This window comes from Heptranchias perlo, chromosome 42 (assembly GCF_035084215.1).
Source record: "Heptranchias perlo isolate sHepPer1 chromosome 42, sHepPer1.hap1, whole genome shotgun sequence".
Taxonomy (NCBI): domain Eukaryota; kingdom Metazoa; phylum Chordata; class Chondrichthyes; order Hexanchiformes; family Hexanchidae; genus Heptranchias; species Heptranchias perlo.
Window position 1 is genome coordinate 9,001,391 of NC_090366.1, and position 22,883 is coordinate 9,024,273.

General features: G+C 46.2%; 1 protein-coding gene across 1 annotated transcript; it reads left to right on the forward strand.

Annotated features, from left to right (window-relative positions):
* Positions 1 to 2,409: 2,409 nt before the first annotated feature.
* On the forward strand, positions 2,410 to 14,203 carry LOC137306276 (uncharacterized). Its single transcript, XM_067975438.1, has 9 exons — positions 2,410 to 2,558; positions 3,227 to 3,346; positions 3,470 to 3,607; positions 4,665 to 4,808; positions 6,804 to 6,944; positions 7,034 to 7,138; positions 9,442 to 9,579; positions 11,424 to 11,558; positions 12,868 to 14,203. Exons 1-9 carry the CDS (start codon positions 2,510 to 2,512, stop codon positions 13,245 to 13,247), a joined length of 1,350 nt encoding a protein of 449 aa, XP_067831539.1. The 5' UTR covers positions 2,410 to 2,509; the 3' UTR covers positions 13,248 to 14,203.
* The last annotated feature ends 8,680 nt before the right edge of the window (positions 14,204 to 22,883 follow it).

Sequence of the window (22,883 nt, forward strand, 5' to 3'; positions counted from 1 at the left end):
GGACTTATTATACAAGTCAGTCAAGAATGGCCAAGACGTGGCAGTAGTGGTGACAATAATAATATTTAATGTGTCATTAACAAAAATCAAATATAAATAAAAAACCTGACAAACCATCAAACACCCTTGTGCATCCCCTCTGTGCTCACAAAACCTTTGCCTTTCGCTTCCGACTACTCCTACATGGTGTTTCCTCTGTGGCTGCAGCAGAGGTAGTGGCAGGTTGCTCTTGTTCATGCCCTGACCGATTAGATGCTTTGGGCCTACGCCTTCTGGGTTTCCGTGCCCATGAGGGCCCCTCCAATGAGGGGCCCTCATGGGCACCTGTGCAGGGGCAGACTCGACCACCTGGAGAGGAGGCAGCATTCCGGGTACTGGTTGAGAGGGGGGCAAGGGGTGAGACGTGGGAGCGGTTTGAGTGGCATCCCCACTTCCATGTCCCCTTTCACCAACATCCCACTCCTGGGCCAGGCCCACATCACTCCTACCACCCTGCTGGACAACGGTTTGGAGGACATGTGTGAAGCCTTGTAAGGCCAGTACTAGTGCATCTGCGTGCCTGTTTAAGGCGGCAGAAAGTTGCTCACCCTGAGTCCGATGGGCCGCTGTCAGGGCCTCAATGGACTCATTGGTGAGCCTTGCTTGAAGCTCAATGGAGGCTAGCCTTCCCTCCATCGCTGACATTCCCGTACTTACCTGCGACACTATCTCAGAGATGTCCTCATGTCCCTGTGACAGTATCTCGGAGATCCCCTCCTGTACCTGTGCCACCATTCCACTCATGCAGGAGTTGGACTCCTCCATCCTCTGCGCGATTGTGGAGAGTGCGCGTGGCACCTGTTCCAGCAACTCGCAGATGTGCTGCTGCCCCTCGATCATTGTCCTTTTAGGTGGGGAGTGAATCTCTCTCTCTGGGTGGGGGAGTGAGTCTCTCTCTCTCTCTGGGTGGGGGAGTGAATCTCTCTCTCTCTCTGGGTGGGGGATTGAGTCTCTCTCTCTCTCTCTCTCACTGGGTGGGGGAGTGAGTCTCTCTCTCTCTCTCTCTCACTGGGTGGGGGAGTGAGTCTCTCTCTCTCTCTCTCTCTGGGTGGGTCTCTCTCTCTCTCTCTCTGGGTTCAGCATCTGGGTCCAGCTGAGCAGAGCCTGGAGAGGAGTGCTTCCACCGACACAGACTCTTCACAGCTGCCCCTGCCACCCGTGTCTGCTCTTGCTCACATATGTGTGGTGACTCACCATGTGCAACCCCAACTAACTGAGGACGGGGACCCACCGAGGTGTGTGTATCTGTGCTGGTGGATGGCTCGCTCAGATGTGACGGTGCCCCCTCAGAGGCCGGCAGGTCCTCTGAGGACTGACCCTCCGTCGTCACGATGGTTGCTGAAGGCCGTGTAAGAGAAGAGAAGGCAATATTAAGCATGATGACAGATGTTGAGGTGCTGAAGATGGCAAGGCATGTTAGCATCATTTGCCATTGTGAGTGCTGAATATTAAAATTCTGTCACCAGCCTTTTGTCGGGTGGCATTCTCGGCGTCCCCGACAGACAGGCACTCGAGGGTGCGGCTCACTTCAAGTGCCTCCTGCTCCGCGTCCATGAGGACGACCTGATGTTGCGGCCCCCCTCCTGTCCTCGCCCTCTCCCGTGCATTCAGGGCTCTTTTCTCCTATAAGGGGAGAAAGTAGAGAGGCGTGAGTGAGGGATGGTGACGTGGCCAACCGCTGAATGCATTGGCTTGGGTGAGGCTGACTGTGAAAGAGATGCATCAGAGGGTGAGTATAAGACAGAGTCATGACATTGTATGAGGATTGGGTTGAGTGGTAATGGTGGGATGAGTACTGGAGAGGTGAGTAAGTGCAGGTAAGATGAGGATGAGCTTTGAGTGGGTGTGAGGAGTGATGTGATGGAGTAGTGTTGGCAGTGCAGAAAGAGTTGTGGGGTGGGGGCGGTGATGTGGAAGACGGAGTGTAGGAGAGTGAGTAAGTGTACTCACTTTGGCTGACCTGGTTAGGTCATTGAAGTGCTTCCTGCACTGTATCCAGGTGCGGGAAACTTTGCAGCTGCTGGTGACCTCCTCCGCCACCTCGAGCCAGGCCTTCTTGGTGGCAGAGACAGGCCACTTCCTCCCGTCTGCCGGGTAGAAAATATCCCTCCTCCTCCTCACCCCATCCAGTAAGAGCTGGAGTGAGGCATCAGTAAATCTGGGAGCAGCCTTTCCCCTGGGAGCAGCCATTGGAGGACTGCCCCTTTAAATAGAGCTCCTCCAGCTGACAGCCTGTGATGCGAGTGTGCAGTCCGCCCGCTGCGCAGGTTTCCAACGGGAAACCCGAAGCCAAGATAGGTGGCTTCGATTTACCACTAAACCATCCTGGCAATGACACAAGGAAGTAGTTGCTTCTGGATTCTGGATCTGGGTGTACTTTCTCACTTATATACTCGGTGACAGACAGGCAGTCTGCAGAGCTGTTGGGAGAAGAGGTTTGTGTCACTGATTTGCAAAGACTAAAGCAAAGATGAATTTGTTCTCTGGCATTTTCATCATTTGTGCTCTAGTTACTACAGGTGAGACTTTTTATTTAATGGTTCACTTATTAATCTCTTTCAGAATGATTATTTCTATAGAACTATCAAATTGGAGGTGAAGGTGTTCCCATGCATTTGCTGCCCTTGTCCTTCTAGGTGGTGGAGTTCGTAGGTTTGGGAGGTGCTGTCGAAGAAGCCTTGGCGAGTTGCTGCAGTGCATCCTGTGGATGGTACACACTGCAGCCACGGTGTGCCGGTGGTGGAGGGAGTGGATGTTTAACATGGTGGATGGGCTGCCGATCATGCCCTGGCTCAGTGCATAGCACTCGGTGGCTATCAGCCGTGGCTCAGTGGGTAGAACTCTGAGTCTGAAGGTTGATGGGTTCAAACCCCACTCCAGAGACTTGAGTAAATAATTGAGGCTGACACTCCCAGTGCAGCACTGAAGAAGTGCTGCACTGTTGGAGGTGCTCCCAGTATGAAGACCACTATTTATCCCTCAACCGATATCATTTATCTCGTTGTTCTTTGTGGGACCTTGCTTTGTGTAAATTGGCTGTTGTTATTGCTACACTTCAAAACTGTAACCATTATCTGTGAAACACTTTGGGATGTCCTGAGGACTTTGTTAAGAGGTCATTAAATGAGGTCCGTTCAATGCGACTGGAAGAGAGACTGATTAATTTCTCTTGTTTGCTCTGATGCAGTCTCGGCTCTGAAGTGTTTCAGTTGTACAGACCCAATTGGTAACTGTACACAGAAGGAAGCAGTCTGCAATTCGGCAGCGAATCACACCTGTACAGCTCTCTCAGTCATACTTCGAGTTGGTGAGATTTCCTCTTATCTTTTTCCACTGAATAAGTTTAATTTCTTATAAAATTGCAAACGCCTTGCAAGTTTGTAACCATTTGGACGTGATGTGAAACTGTCCAAGTTCTCTATGTTTTCAGGTGGAATAAACAGCAGCATGGTTTCCAAAGGCTGTGGAATTTGCCCTGAACCCATTTCCATCAACACTGGTTTTTTTGCACTGTCCAGGAGATCCAGTTGCTGCAGTTCTGATTTATGTAATGGCCAATATCGTGCAGGTACGGTTATATACACAGTAAATGATTGGGACTCTCTGGTGGATCACATAATGTTGGATGAAGTAAGGTGGGAGGAGGCTCGTGTAGAGCATAGACACAAACATAGACCAGTTGGGCCGAATGGCCTGTTTCTGTGCTGTTCATTCTACGTAATGTACTTGAAAAGGAAAAATTTGCAGGGCTATGGTGGCTGATCTTTGACCTCAACTCCACTTTCCTGCCCGATCCCCATCTCCGTTGATTCCCCTGGAGTCCAAAAATCTATCGATCTCAGCTTAAATGTATACAATGACTGAGCATCCACAGCCCTCTGGGACAGAGAATTTCAAAGATTCACACCCTCTGCGTGAAGAAATTCCTCCTCATCTCAGTCTTGAATGGCCGACCCCTTATCCTGCGACTACGCCCTCTAGTTCTAGACTCTCTAGCCAGGGGAAACAATCTCTCAGCATCTACCCTGTCAAGCCCCCTCAAATCTTATATGTTTCAATGAGATCGCCTCTAATTCTTCTGAACTCCACTCACTTAACCTGTCTATATCCCTTTGCAAACTCTTTGTGTCCTCCTCACAGCTTACTTTCCCACCTAGCTTTGTATCGTCAGCAAACTTGTATACATTACACTCGGTCCCTTCATCTAAGTCATTAATATAGATTGTAAATAGCTGAGGCCCAAGCACCAATCCTTGCGGCATCCAACTAGTTACAAACTGCCAGCCTGAAAATGATCCGTTTATCCCCACTCTCTGTTTTCTGTCCGTTAACCAATCCTCTCTCCATGCTAATATGTTACCCCCAACCCCATGAGCCCTATCTCATGTAACAACCTTTTATGTGGCGCCTTTTGAAAATCCAAATATACTACATCTACTGGCTCCCCTTTATCTACCCTGCCAGTTACATCCTCAAAAAACTCTAATAAATTTGTCAAACACGATTTCCCTTTCATAAAACCGTGTTGACTCTGCCCAATTATGTTATGATTTTCTAAGTGCCCTGTTACCACTTCATCTCCAAGTCAATGCTTTTGGGATCCTTAATTTTTGTTCATATTTCAGTGGAACAGAATACTACTCTGAACGGTCTAGAGTGCTTTGGGTGTTTGAACGTGTCTTTCGATACCTGTGTCAGCAGTACGAGTATCGTGAAATGTGTGGGGATTCAGGATCGCTGCTTGCATGATGCCAGCACACAGCTCAGTCGTAAGTGTAAATGCTGATATATCACGGTAACATTCCGAACTACCTCGTTGATGTTAGGGGAAATTCGTTGTTCGATGAAAGGAATCTCGCAGCGAGACCAATGGAAATCAAATTCAGGTGTGATTTCCATGGCAGCTGCAAGATGTTATTTCAGGTATAGTTGGGGGAGCGGTGAATTCTGAAACCATTCTAGGACTGTTCGACAATGTATGGTCAAGTGAATTTTGACCCATTGAATTCTACCTAATCGAATTGGTCAAAAGGAGCATGTTTTCAGGAGGGTCTTAAAGGAGGAGAGAGAGAGGTGGAGCGGCGGAGAGATTTCGGGAGGGAATTCCAGAGCTCAGGGCCTAGACAGCCGAAGGCACGGCCGCCAATGGTGGAGCGATTAAAACCGGGGATGTGCAACAGGCCAGAGTTGGAGGAGCACAGAGATCTCAGAGGGTTGTAGGGCTGAAGGAGGTTACAGAGATAGGGAGGGGCGAGGCCACACATGTAGGTATCCCACAGTGTGTGTATATACAAGTAACCATGTATGCCTCTATGCGTCTTAATGTTTACGTTTGTTGGGTTGCGAAATGTCAGTGTTAGAGAAAGGAATTTTTTGTAAGCATCGAGGATTCTCAGATAAGGTTCAGTACAGACTGGAGGACAAATAAAGCCCCTTCTATATGGGCCCTAAGAATATCCTATAACAATGGCTGATTGGCCAGCCCCAGTGCTATAGTGTAGCAGCTCCAAATCCACTCCCAGCCTCCCCCATCCTCTTTCCCCTCCTCTCCCGATCCTCCCCGTCCTCTCCCATCAACCCCATCCTCTCCCAACCTCTCCACATCCTCCCCGTCCTTTCCACATCCTCCGCCATCCTGCCTCATCTACCCTCATACTCTAATATCCTCTGATATCCTCCTCATCCTCTCCACATTCTCCTCCAGCCTCTCCACATCCTCTCCCTCATCCTCTTTTCTCTCCCCTCCTCCCCCCACTCTTCCTCCATCCCCTCCCCCATCCACCCCATCCTCTCCCATCTTCCCACATTCTCCCCATCCTCCCCCATCCTCTCCCATCCTCCCCCATCTAGGTTAGTGGACCCTCTTGGAGGAGAGAGTGAGCTTTGTGCTAAACTAGGAGCAGGGCTGTAAGGCTGTATCCAGTTGGACGTAAGTTGAAACCCGAGCAAATTCATTTCAGGTTGGTAGCTAGAAAAGTATATGAGGGAGAAAGGAATAGAAGGTTATGCTGAAAGGGTGAGAGGAACTAAGGTGTGAGGAGGCTCGTGTGGGGCATATACACTAGCATAGACTGAATGGTCGGTTTCTGTGCTGTAAATTCTATGTAATTTTGCGAGCAGCAGGGAGAGAAGAATCTCATCCTGTAAATTGTAAATCTGACCTCAACACCAATCCCACTCTTTGGAGTTCAATTCTTCTTAAAGTAAGTAAAAGTTTCAATTTTGTGCTTTGGATACTGTATAGTTTCTGTAACCACAATTCCACATGGGTTGGTAGGGTGAGATTTAAGGAACAGTCGATGTTATATTACACACTACAACAACAACTTGCATTTATATAGCGCCTTTAACAGAGTAAAATGTCCCAAGGCGCTTCACAGGAGCGATTAGCAAACTAAATTTGACACCGAGCCACGTAAGTAGATATTAGGACAGGTGACCAAAAGCTTTTTCAAACAGGTAGGTTTTAAGAGCATCTTAAAGGAGGAGAGAGAGGTGGAGAGGTTTAGGGAGGGAATTCCAGAGCTTCGGGCCCAGGTAGCTGTAGGCACCATGGCCAGTGGTGGAAGGATGAAAATCGGGGATGGACAAGAGGCCAGAATTGGAGGAGCGCAGAGATCTTGGAGGGTTGTAGGGCTGAAGGAGGTTACAGAGATTGGGAGGGGGCGAGGGCCACGGATGGATTTGAACACAAGGATGAGAATTTGAAACTATTGTACATCAGATATACTATAAATGACCCTGTATATTTCTGTTACCAACAGCTGGGAATTTATTTATCCTCAAAGGTTGTGTATCCGAGAACCTTTGCCGATTCCCCAAATCGTCAGCTTTCGGAGTACAAACCACTTCTGACTCCAGCTGTTGCCAGGGCAACCTGTGCAACAACGCCACGACTCTTCCAGGTACCAATCACGGGCACGGGGTACAAGGGGCACTGAGTACTACTGAGTTCCACCATTGAATCTAATGTTCTGTTTTTATTCAACTGAAGGACTGAAATGTCACACCTGTGTCGGTGTGCCTGGAAACTGCCGAACCCAGACAATACACTGCACCTCTTCAAACTGCAGGACGCTCAACTACAAACAAGTAAATGGTAAGTAACCCGCGTGCTTAAAAGATGTTGATTTTCTTTCAAATTATAAACTGTGCACATTTTACTTTAGATGTTATACACTATGATTAACGTCTATATATATATATATATATATATACGTACCGCTTAAGAGACTTGTTAGCAAAATCAAAGCCCATTGGATTAAAGGGACAGTGGCAGTGTGGATACAAAATTGGCTAAGAGAGAGAAAGCAGAGAGTAGTGGTGAATGGTTGTTTTTCAGACTGGAGGGAAGTATACAGTGGTGTTCCCCAGGGGTCAGTATTAGGACCACTGCTCTTTTTGATATATTTTAATGAACTGGACTTGGATAAACAGGGCCTACTTTCAACGTTTGCAGGTGACACACAACTCAGAAAAGTAGCAAACAGTGAGGAGGATAGTAGCAGACTTCAGGAGGATGTAGACAGCCTGTTCAAATAGGCAGACACATGGCAGGTGAACTTTAATGCAGAGTAGTGTGAAGTGATGCATTTTGGAAGGGAGAATGAGGAGAGACAATATAAACTAAATGGTACAATTTTAAAAGGGGGTGCAGGAACAGAGAGACCTGGGGGTGTATGTACACAAATCTTTGAAGGTGGCAGGACAAGTTGAGAAGGCTGTTAAAAAACCATTCGGGATCGTTGGCTTCATTAATAGAGGCATAGAGTACAAAAGCAAGGAAGTTATGCTAAACCTTTATAAATCACTGGTTAGGCCTCAGCTGGAGTATTGTGTCCAATTCTGGGCACCACACTTTAGGAAGGATGGCAAGGTCTTGGAGAGGGTGCAGAGGAGATTTACTGGAATTGACGTGGGACTTCAATTATGTGGAGAGACTAGCAAAGCTGGGATTGTTTTCCTTAGAACAGAGGAGGTTAAGAGGAGATTTGATTGAGGTGTTCAAAATCATGAAGGGTTTCGATCGAGTAAATAAGAAGAAACTGTTCCCACTGGCAGGAGGGTCGGTAACTAGAGGGCACAGATTTAAGATAATTGGTAACAGAACTAGAGGTGATATGGGGAGAAGAGCATTAGGAGTGTCCTCCAAGAATATGTGCTCAAATCTCTGGAGTGGGACTTAAATCCACGACTTTCTGACTCAGACAGCGTGCGACCCACTGAGCCAAGACCACCTACAGCTGTGAGCGACTCTATATAGTCGAAGGCAGCCAATTTAGGCGCCCATACCGGAAATTAATAAACGTTCTGAATTTATTGTATGCCTCACTTTAACAGACATCACAGTGAATGTGATTACTTCAGCTTTGAAATGTGAATTGTTAACAAGTATTTGTTAAAATTAGGTTTTTGAGTCAAAATATGCTCGCCTGTAGAACCCAACGCAAAGAAAAATGTAACAAAAACTTCTGTACAAACTCAAAGGCTGGTATTATATGTTGGCCAATCACCTGTGGCAATCCGCCCTGTATGTCGGGAGTGTAACTTCAGTTATGCGGAGAGACAGGCGAAGCTGGGATTGTTCTCCTTAGAGCTCAGAAGGTTAAGGGGAGATTTAATAGAGGCATTCGAAATCATGAAGGGTTTTGATGGAGTAGATACGGAGAAACTGTTTCCAGTGGCAGAAGGGTCGGTAACCAGAGGACACAGATTTAAGGTCATTGGCAAAAGAACCAAGGGGGAGATGAGGAGAAATTAATTTCCGCAGCGAGTTGTTATGATCTGGTGAAATAAGATAAAAAGGAACTTAAAAAGGAAAATTTTGCAGGGCTATGGGGAAAGAATAGGGTTAGTGGGACTAATTGGATAGCTCTTCCAAGGAGCCGGCACAGCCACGATGGGCCAAATGGTCTCTTTCTGTGCTGTAAGATTCTATGATTCTAATGGTAGTGCAGGATACAGGAGAGCTGCAGTGCCACCCAGTGGCCACCACCTGTAACCACAGCGTTACTGGGTCATGTTTACTTGGGGAATTCTACATATGACTGATCACGCAGGCACTTCCAGTGTTACCTGATGGCATAGAAAAGAAAAATCATCAAAAGTGACTTTTTGCGGACTTAGAATGTGCCCATGCAGGGGTTAGATGACGTAAGGTGGGAGGAGGTTTGTGTGGAGCATAAAGACCAGTATGGACCGAATAGCCTGTTTCTGTGCTATAATTTCTACGGAAGCCTACGTCAAGAAGGACACTGACATAGGTGAGATACTTGAGGTGTCCCTCAAACGTGGGACCAAAACGTTGCATTAACTAACTGCCTTCAGAAGAATGGGGGAGAAATTTGGCCACATGGTCCTCACAGTCTTTGTAGAATAAAGTACCTGGTTCTATTCATTCAGGTGGCAAAACCCAAGAGCTCCTCATAAACGGATGCGGGAACTGCACTGGGATTCTGTCCTTTAGCAGCGGTGAATTCTCAACGCGCACGGCAGACAGGTGCTGCCAAACTGACCTCTGCAACAACGAAACAATCGCAGGTAGGACACAGGTACACCTACGGGAAGGTTGAGATTTCTAGGCATTGGTGGGGGTAATAAAACAAGCCCTCACCACTCAGGGTACCTTCGGTTCATGGAGAGAAAAAAGCTCACACTACTATCTCTAAACAAGGTACAATACCAATGATGGTTGTACAACATCAGAACTAGATCTTGTTGAATTGGAATTTATAATATAAGACAATAACTTGCATTTATATAGCGCCTAGTAAAACGTCCCAAGGCGCTTCACACGAGCATTATCAGACATAAGAATTGACAGCAAGCTACACAAGGCAAGGTTAGGATAGGTGTCCGAAGGCTTGGTCAATTATAAACCTTTATGGAGCGTCTTAAAGGAGGAGAGAGAAGTTTAAGAAGGGAATTCCAGAGCTTGGGTGCTAGACAGCTGAAGGCACGGCCGCCAATGGTGGGGTGAAGGAAATCGGGGATGCACAAGAGGCCAGAATTGAAGGAACGCCGAGATCTCGGAGGGTTGTAGGGTTGCAGGAGGTTACAGTCATCGGGAAAGTTGAGGCTATTGAGGGACTTGAACACGTACGAACAATAACAGTCAGGAAGAGGCCCTCTGGCCCATCCAGCTTGTCCCACACAATTGTTTTGCCTTGTGCATCACAATATATGCCCTGCCCACACCACCCCACACCATGTTATCTCCTGGGAGGGGCCAAAAACCACTCGCCACCCCACCTGAAACCGCATGATCTACTGCGAAAGGTGGAAAACCGGATAAAAACCCAATCCAATTATGGGAAACAAATCTGGAAAATTCATCCCCTCCACCCTCCCTTAGGCGATGAAAACTAGTCCAGGAGATCACTCTCGCCCCGATTAACATTACCAGGTACCTACCTGTTGTGTAAGGTGATCTCTGCCCAAGCCAGAGACCGGTCCATCTCTCAGTGAATCAGCGCAGCCCGCTCCACAGGTCAACTATTCTCTGCGAAAAGAACCAGCTCCAGACATCTAACCTCTTTACAAAGATGATTTTCTCAGCTGCCGATTCATTCCTGACATATTTATACCAGTGCTGATAGATTTGGCTGAATTGGGTGAGCTGATTACAGTCATTTTATTTTGATTAGGACTCAGCAATTCTTCCATGGTGTTAAAGGGGCATTGTCACTTCTCTGATGGTTACCTAATGGGTACTTTGTACATGAGTTGAAATCACTCTCCCCCTCTGAGTCAGAAGGTCATGGGTTCGAACCCCACTTCAGGCACTTGAGCCCATAATCTAGGCTAACACTCCAGTTGCCAGTACTGAGGGAGTGCAGCACTGTCAGAGGTGCCGTCTTTCGGATGATATGTTGAACCGAGGTCCCGTCTCCCTGTTCTGATGGTTCAGGCGGATGTTAAAGATATCTTGATTTAAAGAGCCATATCCTGGGGTCACCTGGAGTGTAATTGCTGTAAGTGAGTGGATGTTTAGCAGATTGCTAGGTATTTGTACATTGCTCGGCCACAGGTCAGAAGGAACCGGCATGAAATGAATGGTTTTCTGTGGATACTTTTAACGGTGACATTTTATGAGCTCCCGTGCCACGGGCGAACGATGGGCAGATGTAACGGAGATTACAGATGTGCTGCCCGCCATTTTCTGTCTGTTGGGATTTAATGGCCAAAAATCATGGGCAATTCACTCTCAATCTGCTGGGAATGGTTTTGCTGAACTGAAAGCCCCACGAGTGGAGATGGGGAATCGGGTAAACCAGCCCGAGTCGTAGTGTCAGAAACAGAGGGGGTAGAAATTTGAGTCTGAAGTGTGATGGGCAGGCAACAGGCGGAAGAATCTGAGGTGTATATTCTTGTTTGTTGGTCAGAAGAAGCAAACACCACTTTGAACGGCCTCGAATGTTATGGGTGCTCACCGATTTCGAACAAGACTTGTGAAGATCCCATGGAAAGGGTGAAATGTGTTGGTGAGCAGAAGTGGTGTGTCCACACCTCGGCCACAAGTAAGTCTTCGAATTTACTCTATCAATTATCTCCCAATGTAACACCAATATAATTCTAATGTAACACCAATGTGACACCAACTTAACACTAGTGTAATGCTAACGTAACACCAATGTAACACCAATGTAACACCAACATAACACTAATGTAACACCAACATAACACTAATGTACATCAACATAATACCAGTGTACCACTAACGTAACACCAGCGAAACACCAATGTGACACCAACATAACACCTGCGTTACACCAGTGTAACACTAATGTAACACCAATATAACACCAATGTGACACCAAGGTAACAACAACGTAACGCTAACATAACACCAAAGTAACACTAATGTAACACCAATGTGACATCAACATAATACCAGTGTACCGCTAATGTAACACCAGCGTAACACCAATGTGACACCAACATAACACCAGCGTAATACCAGTGTAACACTAACGTAACACCAACATAACACCAATATAGCACCAATGTAACAACAATGTAACACTAACATAACTCCAAAGTAACACCAACATAATACTAATGTAACACTAATGTAACACCAAGGTAACACCAAAGTAACACCAGCGTAACACTAATGTAACACCAATGTGACATCAACATAATACCAGTGTACCACTAACGTAACACCAACGTAACACCAAAGTAACACCAATGTGACACTAACGTAACACCAAAGTAACACCAATGTAACACCAATGTGACACCAATGTGACACCAACGTAACACCAACATAACACTAATGTAACACCAATGTGACATCAACATAATATCAGTGTGCCACTAATGTAACACCAGCATAACACCAATGTGACACCAACATAACACCAGCGTAATACCAGTGTAACACTAATGTAACACCAACATAACATCAATGTGACACCAATGTAACAACAACGTAACACTAACATAACACCAAAGTAACACCAACATAATACTAATGTAACACTAATGTAACACCAACGTAACACTAATGTAACACCAATGTGATATCAACATAATACCAGTGTACCACTAACATAACACCAATTTAACATCAACGTAACACTAATGTAACACCAATGTGACACTAATGTAACACTAATGTAACACCAATGTAAAACCAACAAAAAACTGACATAACACCAACGTAACACCAATGTGACACCAATGTAATACCAATGTGGCACTAACGTAACACCAATGTAACACCCGTAACACCAATGTGACACTAATGTAACACCAATGTCACACCAACAAATACCAACGTGACATCAATGTGACACCAATGCCATTGTTTTTTTCTCTCAGGAAATTTTACGCAGATCATCATTAAAGGTTGTGCTTCTGAGAGTATCTGCAAAAACCCAGATGTGGTTAAGCCGTTCGGCATTGTCCCAAAGCAAGACTTCTACTGCTGCAAAGAGAGCTGGTGCAACCGTGGGTCAGTGAGGTCGGAGGTCAGCACGGTACCGACTAACACAGTGGGAGCAACGAGCAACAGCCCGACTGTCCAACAAACAGTGGGAGCAACGAGCAACAGCCCGACTGTCCAACAAACAGTGGGAGCAACGAGCAACAGCCCGACTGTCCAACAAACTGTGGCAGCAACTAACTACAGCCCAGCTGTTCATCAATCTCTATCCCTTCTTACCCTGCCTTTAATTACTCTGATTCTGTGTCTCTTTTAACCAGGGCTCAGAGAGAAAATAATCTCAGCTGCAGGAGATTTTCAGTCTATTCTATTCGAGATGAGGGGAATACTTTTTACGCAGCGAGTTGTTCTGATCTGGAATCCGCTGAGGGAAAGGGTGGTGGAGGTAGAGTCAATAGCAACTTAAGAAAGAAAGACTTTCATTTATATATCTCCTTTCAGAAGGGAATTGGGTATACGGTTTAAAAGGAAAAATTTGCAGGGCTATGGGGAAAGAGCAGAGGAGTGGGACTAATCAGATAGCACTTCCAAAGAGCTGACACAGGCACGATGGGCCGAATGGCCTCCTTCTGTGCTGTAAGATTCTATCATTTGCCTGTAGGGATCAGTTATATAATACAGGGAGACTGTACACACCAATTCCAAAGTACATCTCATTCCTGGTTCTTCATATTTCAGTACATATTTCATTGGAATCCCTCGATGAGATTGCACTGGACAGACTCCTGGGAATCCGTGATCCTGTATAGAACCCAAACCCATCTGGAGATGAAGTTTGTGCCTTGTGCTTAGCCCAGCCAAGTAATCTTTTTCTTCATCTTTACATAAACATTCACCTCCCGTCTTCAGGTCTCACAGAAGATCAGTAAATAGAATAAGAAATCGCAGAGCTGGAGCAAACCGATCAAGGGCAAAGATCGATCGGTGTTGTACGGGATGGAAAAGGTGTTTTTACTGAAAACAAAATGGATTGTGGCTCTTCCATCTTTTCTCCAGCAGGTGAAGCCACACTGCAATTGAAATCTGTTCAGTGATCCTTAATGTTCGGCTGGAGTTCGGAGGTCGCGATTACTCCAGCTCCCAGGGTATAAATTAGATTTGGTCATCTGATGATAATCACATTCTGAATTATAGAAGTTTTTCTGAGCTGTGTAATTAATTAGTGGGAATTTTTTATAATCCTCTGCAATAAACTGCCTTTGTGTAACTCTGCACAGTCGGTCTTGTGATGGGTTTCTTTATGTTTCTACGGCATTTTGATGCGGTTCTGGAAAGTGATTCTTTATCTTGTTGGAGAGGCTTCTGCATGGCAGAAATACAAACCCAAATTATAAAGGTCGGCCCGAACAGATAAAGTGTACATGTACAGAGATACAGAGAGACACCGACAGAGGGAGAGAGATAAAGGTGAGACTGAGTACAGTGATAGAGAGAGAGAGACACCAACAGAGGGAGAGAGATAAAAGTGAGACTGAGTACAGTGATAGAGAGAGAGACACCGACAGAGGGAGAGAGATAAAGGTGAGACTGAGTACAGTGATAGAGAGAGAGACACTGACAGAGGGAGAGAGATAAAGGTGAGACTGAGTACAGTGATAGAGAGAGAGAGAGACACCAACAGAGGGAGAGAGATAAAGGTGAGACTGAGTACAGTGATAGAGAGAGAGACACCAACAGAGGGAGAGAGATAAAGGTGAGACTGAGTACAGTGATAGAGAGAGAGACACCAACAGAGGGAGAGAGATAAAGGTGAGACTGAGTACAGTGATAGAGAGAGAGAGACACCAACAGAGGGAGAGAGATAAAGGTGAGACTGAGTACAGTGAGAAAGAGACACCGACAGAGGGAGAGAGATAAAGGTGAGACTGAGTACAGTGATAGAGAGAGACACCGACATAGGGAGAGAGATAAAGGTGAGACTGAGTACAGTGATAGAGAGTGAGACACCGACAGAGGGAGATTGATAAAAGTGAGACTGAGTACAGTGATAGAGAGACAGCAACAGAGGGAGAGAGATAAAGGTGAGACTGAGTACAGTGAGAGAGAGAGACACCAACAGAGGGAGAGAGATAAAGGTGAGACTGAGTACAGTGAATCAGAGCAATACAAACAGAGATAAAGGTAAAAAGGACAAAGATAGAACAGGAGTAAAAGTTCTCAATTGGGGAAAGGCCAATTTTACTAAGCTGAGAAGTGAATTCGCAAAAGTGGACTGGAAACAGCTATTTAGGAACATAGGAACATAGGAACAGGAGCAGGCCATTCAGCCCCTCGTGCCTGCTCCGCCATTTGATAAGATCATGGCTGATCTGTGATCTAACTCCATATGCCTGCCTTTGGCCCATATCCCTTCATATCTTTGGTTGCCAAAAAGCTATCCATCTCAGATTTAAATTTAGCAATTGAGCTAGTATCAATTGCCGTTTGCGGAAGAGAGTTCCAAACTTCTACCACCCTTTGTGTGTAGTATTTGAAGGTAAATCAGTGTCAGAGCAGTGGGAGGCATTCAAGGGGGGGATTCAAGGGGGGGATCCAAGGGGTTTAGAGTAAACATGTTCCCCCAAAGAAAAGGGTGGGACTGCCAAATCTAGAGGCCCCTGGATGTTAAGGAGCATACAGGGTAAGATAAGGCAGAAAAGGGAAGCTTATGTCAGATACCGAGAGCTCAATACTGCAGAAAGCCTAGAGGAGTATAGAAAGTGCAGGGGTGAAATTAAAAAGGGAATTAGGAAAGCAAAGAGAGGGCATGAAAAAATACTGGCAAGCAAAAATAAGGAAAGAGTAGGGCCTGTTAGAGACCAAAAAGGTAACCTGTGTGCGGAGGTGGAAGATGTGGGTCTGGTTCTAAATGAATACTTTGCGTCTGTCTTCTCAAAAGACGGGGACAATGTAGAGATTGTAGTTAAGGAGGAGGAGTGTGAAATATTGGATGGGATAAACATAGTGAGAGATGAAGTATTAAGGGGATTAGCATCTATGAAAGTAGATTAATTACCAGGCCCGGATGAAATGTATCCCAGGCTGTTAAAAGAAGCAAGGGAGGAAATAACGGAGGCTCTGACCATCATTTTCCAATCCTCCCTGGACAAAGGCGTGGTGCCCGAGGATTGGACGACTGCTAATGTTGTACCATTATATAAAAAGGGAGAAAAGGACAGACTGAGTAATTACAGGCCAGTCAGTGTAACCTTGATGGTGGGCAAATTATTGGAATCAATTCTGAGAGACATTATAAACCATCATATAGAAAGGCATGGGTTAATCAAGGACAGTCAGCATTGATTTGTTAAGGGAAGGTCGTGTCTGACTAACTTGATTGAATTTTTTGAGGAGGAAACAAGGAGGGTCGATGAGGGTAGTGCGTTTGATGTAGTCTACATGGATTTTAGCAAGGCTTGTGACAAGGTCCCAGGTGTCAGACTGGTCAAAAAGGTAAAAGCCCATGGGATCCAAGGGAAAGCAATTTAACCAAGGTGTCAGCCGTGGCTCACTGGGTCCCACTCTCCACTCTGAGTCAGAAGGTTGTTGGTTTGAGTCCCACTCCAGAGATTTGAGACCATAATCCAGGCCTACACTCTCAGTGCAGTACTGAGGGAGTGCTGCATTTTCGGAAATGTTACCTTTCAGATGCGATGTCAAAACGAGGCCCAATCTCCCTGCTCTGGTGGTTGAGGTGGATGTACAAGGTGCCGTGATTTCAATAGACATAACCTGGGGTCATCTGGAGTATAATTGCTGTAACTGAGTTTATTAGATTGCCAGGTATTTGTTCACCTCCATGTCAGAAGGAACCGGTATGAAATGGATGGTTTTCTGTGGATACTTTTAACGGTGATATTTTATGAGCTCCCATGCCATGGGTGAATGATGGGCAGATGTAATGGAGGTTACAGGCACGCTGCCCACAATTTCTGTCTGTTGGGATTTAATGGGACCGTAAATCGTGGGCAATTCACTCTCGATCTGCTGGGAAGTGTTTTGCAGAACCGAAAGCCCCACGAGTGGAGTGGGAGCATCGGGAAATCTGGCCCGAGTCATAGTGTCAGAAACAGAGGGGGTAGAATTTAGTCTTAGAGTCTCAATGCAATACGGGTCATATAACATACACCTCACATCAAATTCAGCTCAATTGGCGTGAACAGGAATGAATTTCGGATGGGATCTATAACAGGTGGTCAATGTGATCATGCCTAGTCTGCACTGGTGACCCTGACAAACCCCCACCCCAGGGTGTCTGAAGTGCGACGGGCAGGCAGCAGGCGGAAGAATCTGAGGTGTATATTCTTGTTCGTTGGTCAGAAAAAACAAACACCACTTTGAACGGCCTCGAGTGTTATGGGTGCTCACCGATTTCGAACAAGGCTTGTGAAGATCCCAAGGAAAGTGTGAAATGTGTCGGTGAGCAGAAGTGGTGTGTCCACACCTCGGCCACAAGTAAATCTTAGGTTTTACTCCAACAATTATCCCACAGTGTCACACCAATGTAACACAATGTAACACCAACATAACTCCCATGTAACACCAATGGAACACCAACGTAAAAGCAATGTAACACCAATGTGACAACAATGTAACACAATGTGACATTGATGTAACACCAATTTAACACCGATGTGACACCAATGTGACACCAATTTGACACCACTGTGACACCAATATAACACCAATGTGACACCGATGTGACACCAATGTAACACCAATGTGACACCGATGTAACACCAATTTAACACCGATGTATCACCAATGTGACACCAATGTGACACCGATGTAACACCAATTTAACACCGATGTATCACCAATGTGACACCAATGTAACACAATGTGACACTGATGTAACACCAATTTAACACCGATGTGACACCAATGTGACACCAATTTGACACCACTGTGACACCAATGTAACACCAATTTGACACCAGTGTGACACCAATGTAACACCGATGTTCCACCAATGTGACACAAGTGTGACACCAATGTAACACCGATGTGTCACCAATGTTACACCAGTGTGACACCAATGTGACACCACTGTAACACCAATGTGACACCAGTGTGACACCAATGTAACACCGATGTGCCACCAATGTAACACCAATGTAACACCAATTTGACACCAGTGTGACACCAATGTAACACCAATGTGACACCAATGTAACACCGATGTGCCACCAATGTAACACCAATGTAACACCAATGTGACACCAATGTAACACCGATGTGCCACCAAAGTAACACCAGTGTGACACCAATGTAACACCAATGTGACACCAACGTAACACCGATGTGCCACCAATGTGACACCAATGTAACACCGATGTGACACCAATGTAACACCGATGTGCCACCAATGTAATACCAATGTGACACCAATGTAACACGAATGTGACACCAGTGTGCCACCAATTTAACACCGATGTGCCACCAATGTAACACCAATGTAACACCGATGTGCCACCAATGTAACACCGATGTGCCACTAATGTTACACTAGTGTGACACCAATGTGATACCAATGTAACACCAATGTGACACCAGTGTGACATCAATGTGACACCAATGTGACACCAGTGTGACACCAATGTGACACCAGTGCGACACCAATGAAACACCGATGTTACGATTTTCTTTCAGATAAGTTGGCGCACAATGTCACCATTAAATGCTGTGCTTCTGAGAGTATCTGCAAAAACCAAGACATGATTAAGCCCTTTGGCTTCATCCCAAAGCAAGACTTTGACTGGTGCAAAGGGAGCAGGTATAACCATGGGCCAGAGAGTTTGCATATCAGCACACCGCCGACTAACACTGTGGCAACAACTAACTACAGCCCAGCTGTTCAACGATATCTACCCCTTCTTACTCTGCCTTTAATAACTGATAACGTGTTTGTTTCAAGCAGGGCTCTGAGGAAAAAAAATCTGAGCTGCGATAGATTTTCAGTCCATTCGGTCAGAAATGAGGAGTTTTTTTTTTATGCAGTGACTTGTTATAATCTGAAATAAGCTGCCGGATAGGGTTGTGGAAGCAGGTTCAATAGTAACTTTAAAGGAAGTAAGAAAGAAAGAAAGAATCCCTTCTCCTCTCCCTCCCCTGAACCCTTTCTCCTCCCCTTTTCCTGAATCCCTTCTCCTGTATCTTTGTGTGAGTCCTTCTCCCTCTCTGTATCTGTCTCCCTTTCTGTATGTGTGTGTGTCTCTCTCAGTATCTGTGTCTGTGTGTCTCTCTCTGTATCAGTGTCTGTCTCTCGGTATGTGTGTCTGTCTCTCTCTCTCTCTCTCTGTATCTGTGTGTCTCTTTCTGTAACCGAGTGTGTTTCCCTCTCTTTCTGTGTCTGTGTGTCTCTCTCTGTTTCTTGTATCTCTCTCTCTGTATCTGTACCTGTCTCTTCCTGTAGCTGTGTGTGTGTCTCGCTCTCTTTTTGTATCTGTGTACTTCTCTTTATCTGGGTGTCTCTCTCTTTCTGTATTTTTTTATTATTATTCGTTCATGGGATGTCGCTGACAAGGCCAGCATTAATTGCCCATCCCTAATTGCCCTTGAGAAGGTGGTGGTGAGCCGCCTTCTTGAACCGCTGCAGTCCGTGTGGTGAAGGTTCTCCCACAGTGCTGTTAGGAAGGGAGTTCCAGGATTTTGACCCAGCATCGATGAAGGAACAGCGATATATTTCCAAGTCGGGATGGTGTGTGACTTGGAGGGGAACATGCAGGTGGTGTTGTTCCCATGTGCCTGCTGCCCTTGTCCTTCTAGGTGGTAGAGGTCGTGGGTTTGGGAGGTGCTGTCGAAGAAGCCTTGGCGAGTTGCTGCAGTGCATCCTGTGGATGGTACACACTGCAGCCACAATGCGCCGGTGGTGAAGGGAGTGAATGTTTAGGGTGGTGGATGGGGTGCCAATCAAGCGGGCTGCTTTGTCCTGGATGGTGTCGAGCTTCTTGAGTGTTGTTGGAGCTGCACTCATCCAGGCAAGTGGAGAGTATTCCATCACACTCCTGACCTGTGCCTTGTGGATGGTGGAAAGGCTTTGGGGAGTCAGGAGGTGAGTCACTCGCCACAGAATACCCAGCCTCTGACCTGCTCTTGTAGCCACAGTATTTATGTGGCTGGTCCAGTTATGTTTCTGGTCAATGGTGACCCCCAGGATGTTGATGGTAGGGGATTCGGCGATGGTGGTTAGATTGTTGGAGATGGTCATTGCCTGGCACTTGTCTGGTGCGAACGTTATTTGCCACTTATCAGCCCAAGCCTGGATGTTGTCCAGGCCTTGCTGCATGCGGGCACGGACTGCTTCATTATCTGAGGGGTTGCGAATGGAACTGAACATTGTGTAATCACCAGCGCACATCCCCATTTCTGACCTTATGATGGAAGGAAGGTCATTGATGAAGCAGCTGAAGATGGTTGGGCCTCGGACACTGCCCTGAGGAACGCCTGCAGCAATGTCCTGGGGCTGAGATGATTGGCCTCCAACAACCTCTATCATCTTCCTTTGTGCTAGGTGTGACTCCAGCCACTGGAGAGTTTTCCCCCTGATCCCCATTGACTTCAATTTTACTAGGGCTCCTTGGTGCCACACGGTCAAATGCTGCCATGATGTCAAGGGCAGTTACTCTCACCTCACCTCTGGAATTCAGCTCTTTTGTCCATGTTTGGACCAAGGCTGTAATGAGGTCTGGAGCCGAGTGGTCCTGGCGGAACCCAAACTGAGCATCAGTGAGCAGGTTATTGGTGAGTAAGTGCCGCTTGATAGCACTGTCGACGACACCTTCCATCACTTTGATGATGATTGAGAGTAGACTGATTGGCTGGATTGGATTTGTCCTGCTTTTTGTGGACAGGACATACCTGGGCAATTTTCCACATTGTCGGGTAGATGCCAGTGCTGTAGCTGTACTGGAACAGCTTGACTAGAGGCGCGGCTAGTTCTGGAGCACAAGTCTTCAGCACGACAGCTGGGATGTTGTCGGGGCCCATAGCCTTTGCTGTATCCAGTGCACTCAGCCATTTCTGGTATCACGTGGAGTGAATCGAATTGGCTGAAGACTGGCTTCTGTGATGGTGGGGATTTCGGGAAGAGGCCGAGATGGATCATCCACTCGGCACTTCTGGCTGAAGATGGTTGCAAACGCTTCAGCCTTGTCTTTTGCCCTCACGTGCTGGACTCTGCCCTCATTGAGAATGGGGATGTTTACAGAGCCTCCTCCACCCATTAGTTGTTTAACTGTTCACCACCATTCACGACTGGATGTGGCAGGTTTGAAGAGCTTTGATCTGATCTGTTGGTTGTGGAATCACTTAGCTGTCTATAGCATGTTGCTTCCGCTGTTTAGCATGCATGTCGTCCTGAGGTGTAGCTTCACCAGGTTGGTACCTCATTGTTAGGTATGCCTGGTGCTGATCCTGGCATGCTCTTCTGCACTCCTCAATGAACCAGAGTTGATCCCCTGGTATCTGTGTGTCTCTCTCTCTATCTGCATCTGCCTCTCTCTGTGTATCTGTGTGTCTCTTTCTGTATCTCTGTATGTCTCTCTCTTTCTGTATCTGTGTCTCTCTCTTTCTGTATCTGTATGTCTCTCCCACTCTCTGCATCTTGTCTCTCCCTCTTTCTGTACCTGTGTATCTCTCTTTTTCTGTATCTGTGTGTGTCTCTCTCTTTCTGTATCTGTGTGCGTCTCTCTATTTCTGTATCTGTGTGTGTGTCTCTTTCTGTATCTGGTTGTGTGTCTCTCTTTCTGTATCTGTGTATCTCTCCCGCTCTCTGCATCTTGTCTCTCCCTCTTTCTGTACCTGTGTATCTCTCTCTTTCTGTATCTGTGTGTCTCTCTCTGTATCTGCGTCTGTCTCTCTCTCTGTATCTGTGTGCCTATTTTTGTATCTGTGTGTGTCTCTCCTTCTGTGTCTGTGTGTCTCTTTCTGCATCTGTGTGTGTGCCTCTCTTTCTGTATCTGTGTGTCTCTCCCACTCTCTGCATCAGCGCCTCTCCCTCTTTCTGTACCTGTGTGTCTCTCTCTTTCTGTATCTGAGTGTGTCTCTCTCTTCCTGTATCTGTTTGTCTGTCTCTCTCTTTCTGTATCTGCGTAGCTCTCTCTGCATCTGTGTGTCTTTCTCTTTGTCTGTATCTGTTTCTCTCTCTCTCTTTCTTTCTGTATCCGTGACTCTCTCTCTTTCTGTATCTGGGTGTCTCTCTCTCTTTCTGTATCTGGGTGTCTCTCTCTCTTTCTGTATCTGGGTGTGTCTCTCTCTTTCTGTATCTGGGTGTGTGAGTCTCCCTCAGACCTTAAACCAGTTCATTATCGGAGACATCTTTATGGATCACTTACACTGAACAGTAAATCGGTTTATTGTGAAGCTATTTTTATTTCCTTTCATTTTATGCAAATATTCACAACACGGAGCAAGTTCTGACCTTGTGCGGAGTCTGTGGTCCGAATCTCAGAGACAGACCATCAGCTGTCAGAAGGGGATATTCATTGAGGGGGTCAGAGTGAACTAGCAGGACATCTCTTCCCCTCAACACAAACTCAATCAAGTTGGCAGTTTTGACCTCGGGTGATTCGTAAAATCTCACAGATTTACAATGCAAAAAGTAAAAATTGCTTAGCTGAGATGAGCGGAGGGGAGAGTTTCTGGATTCACAACTTCAGCAAAGCAATGCTCCCTGGGGCAGATGCACACTTTGAAAATCCCCTCCCTCCCTCTCAATATCTGAAATCTTACCAGGAATCCTCCCTCCCAGCTTTCTGATCGTGGAGGATGAAAACCATTTCCATTTCGGTCCCCCATCCCATTACCAGCCTGGGATTTCAGATCATAAGACAAACCATTAAAGTGAAGGGCTATCATCGGATGAGACATTAAACGGAGGCCCGTCTGTCCTCTGAGTGAATGTAAAAAATCC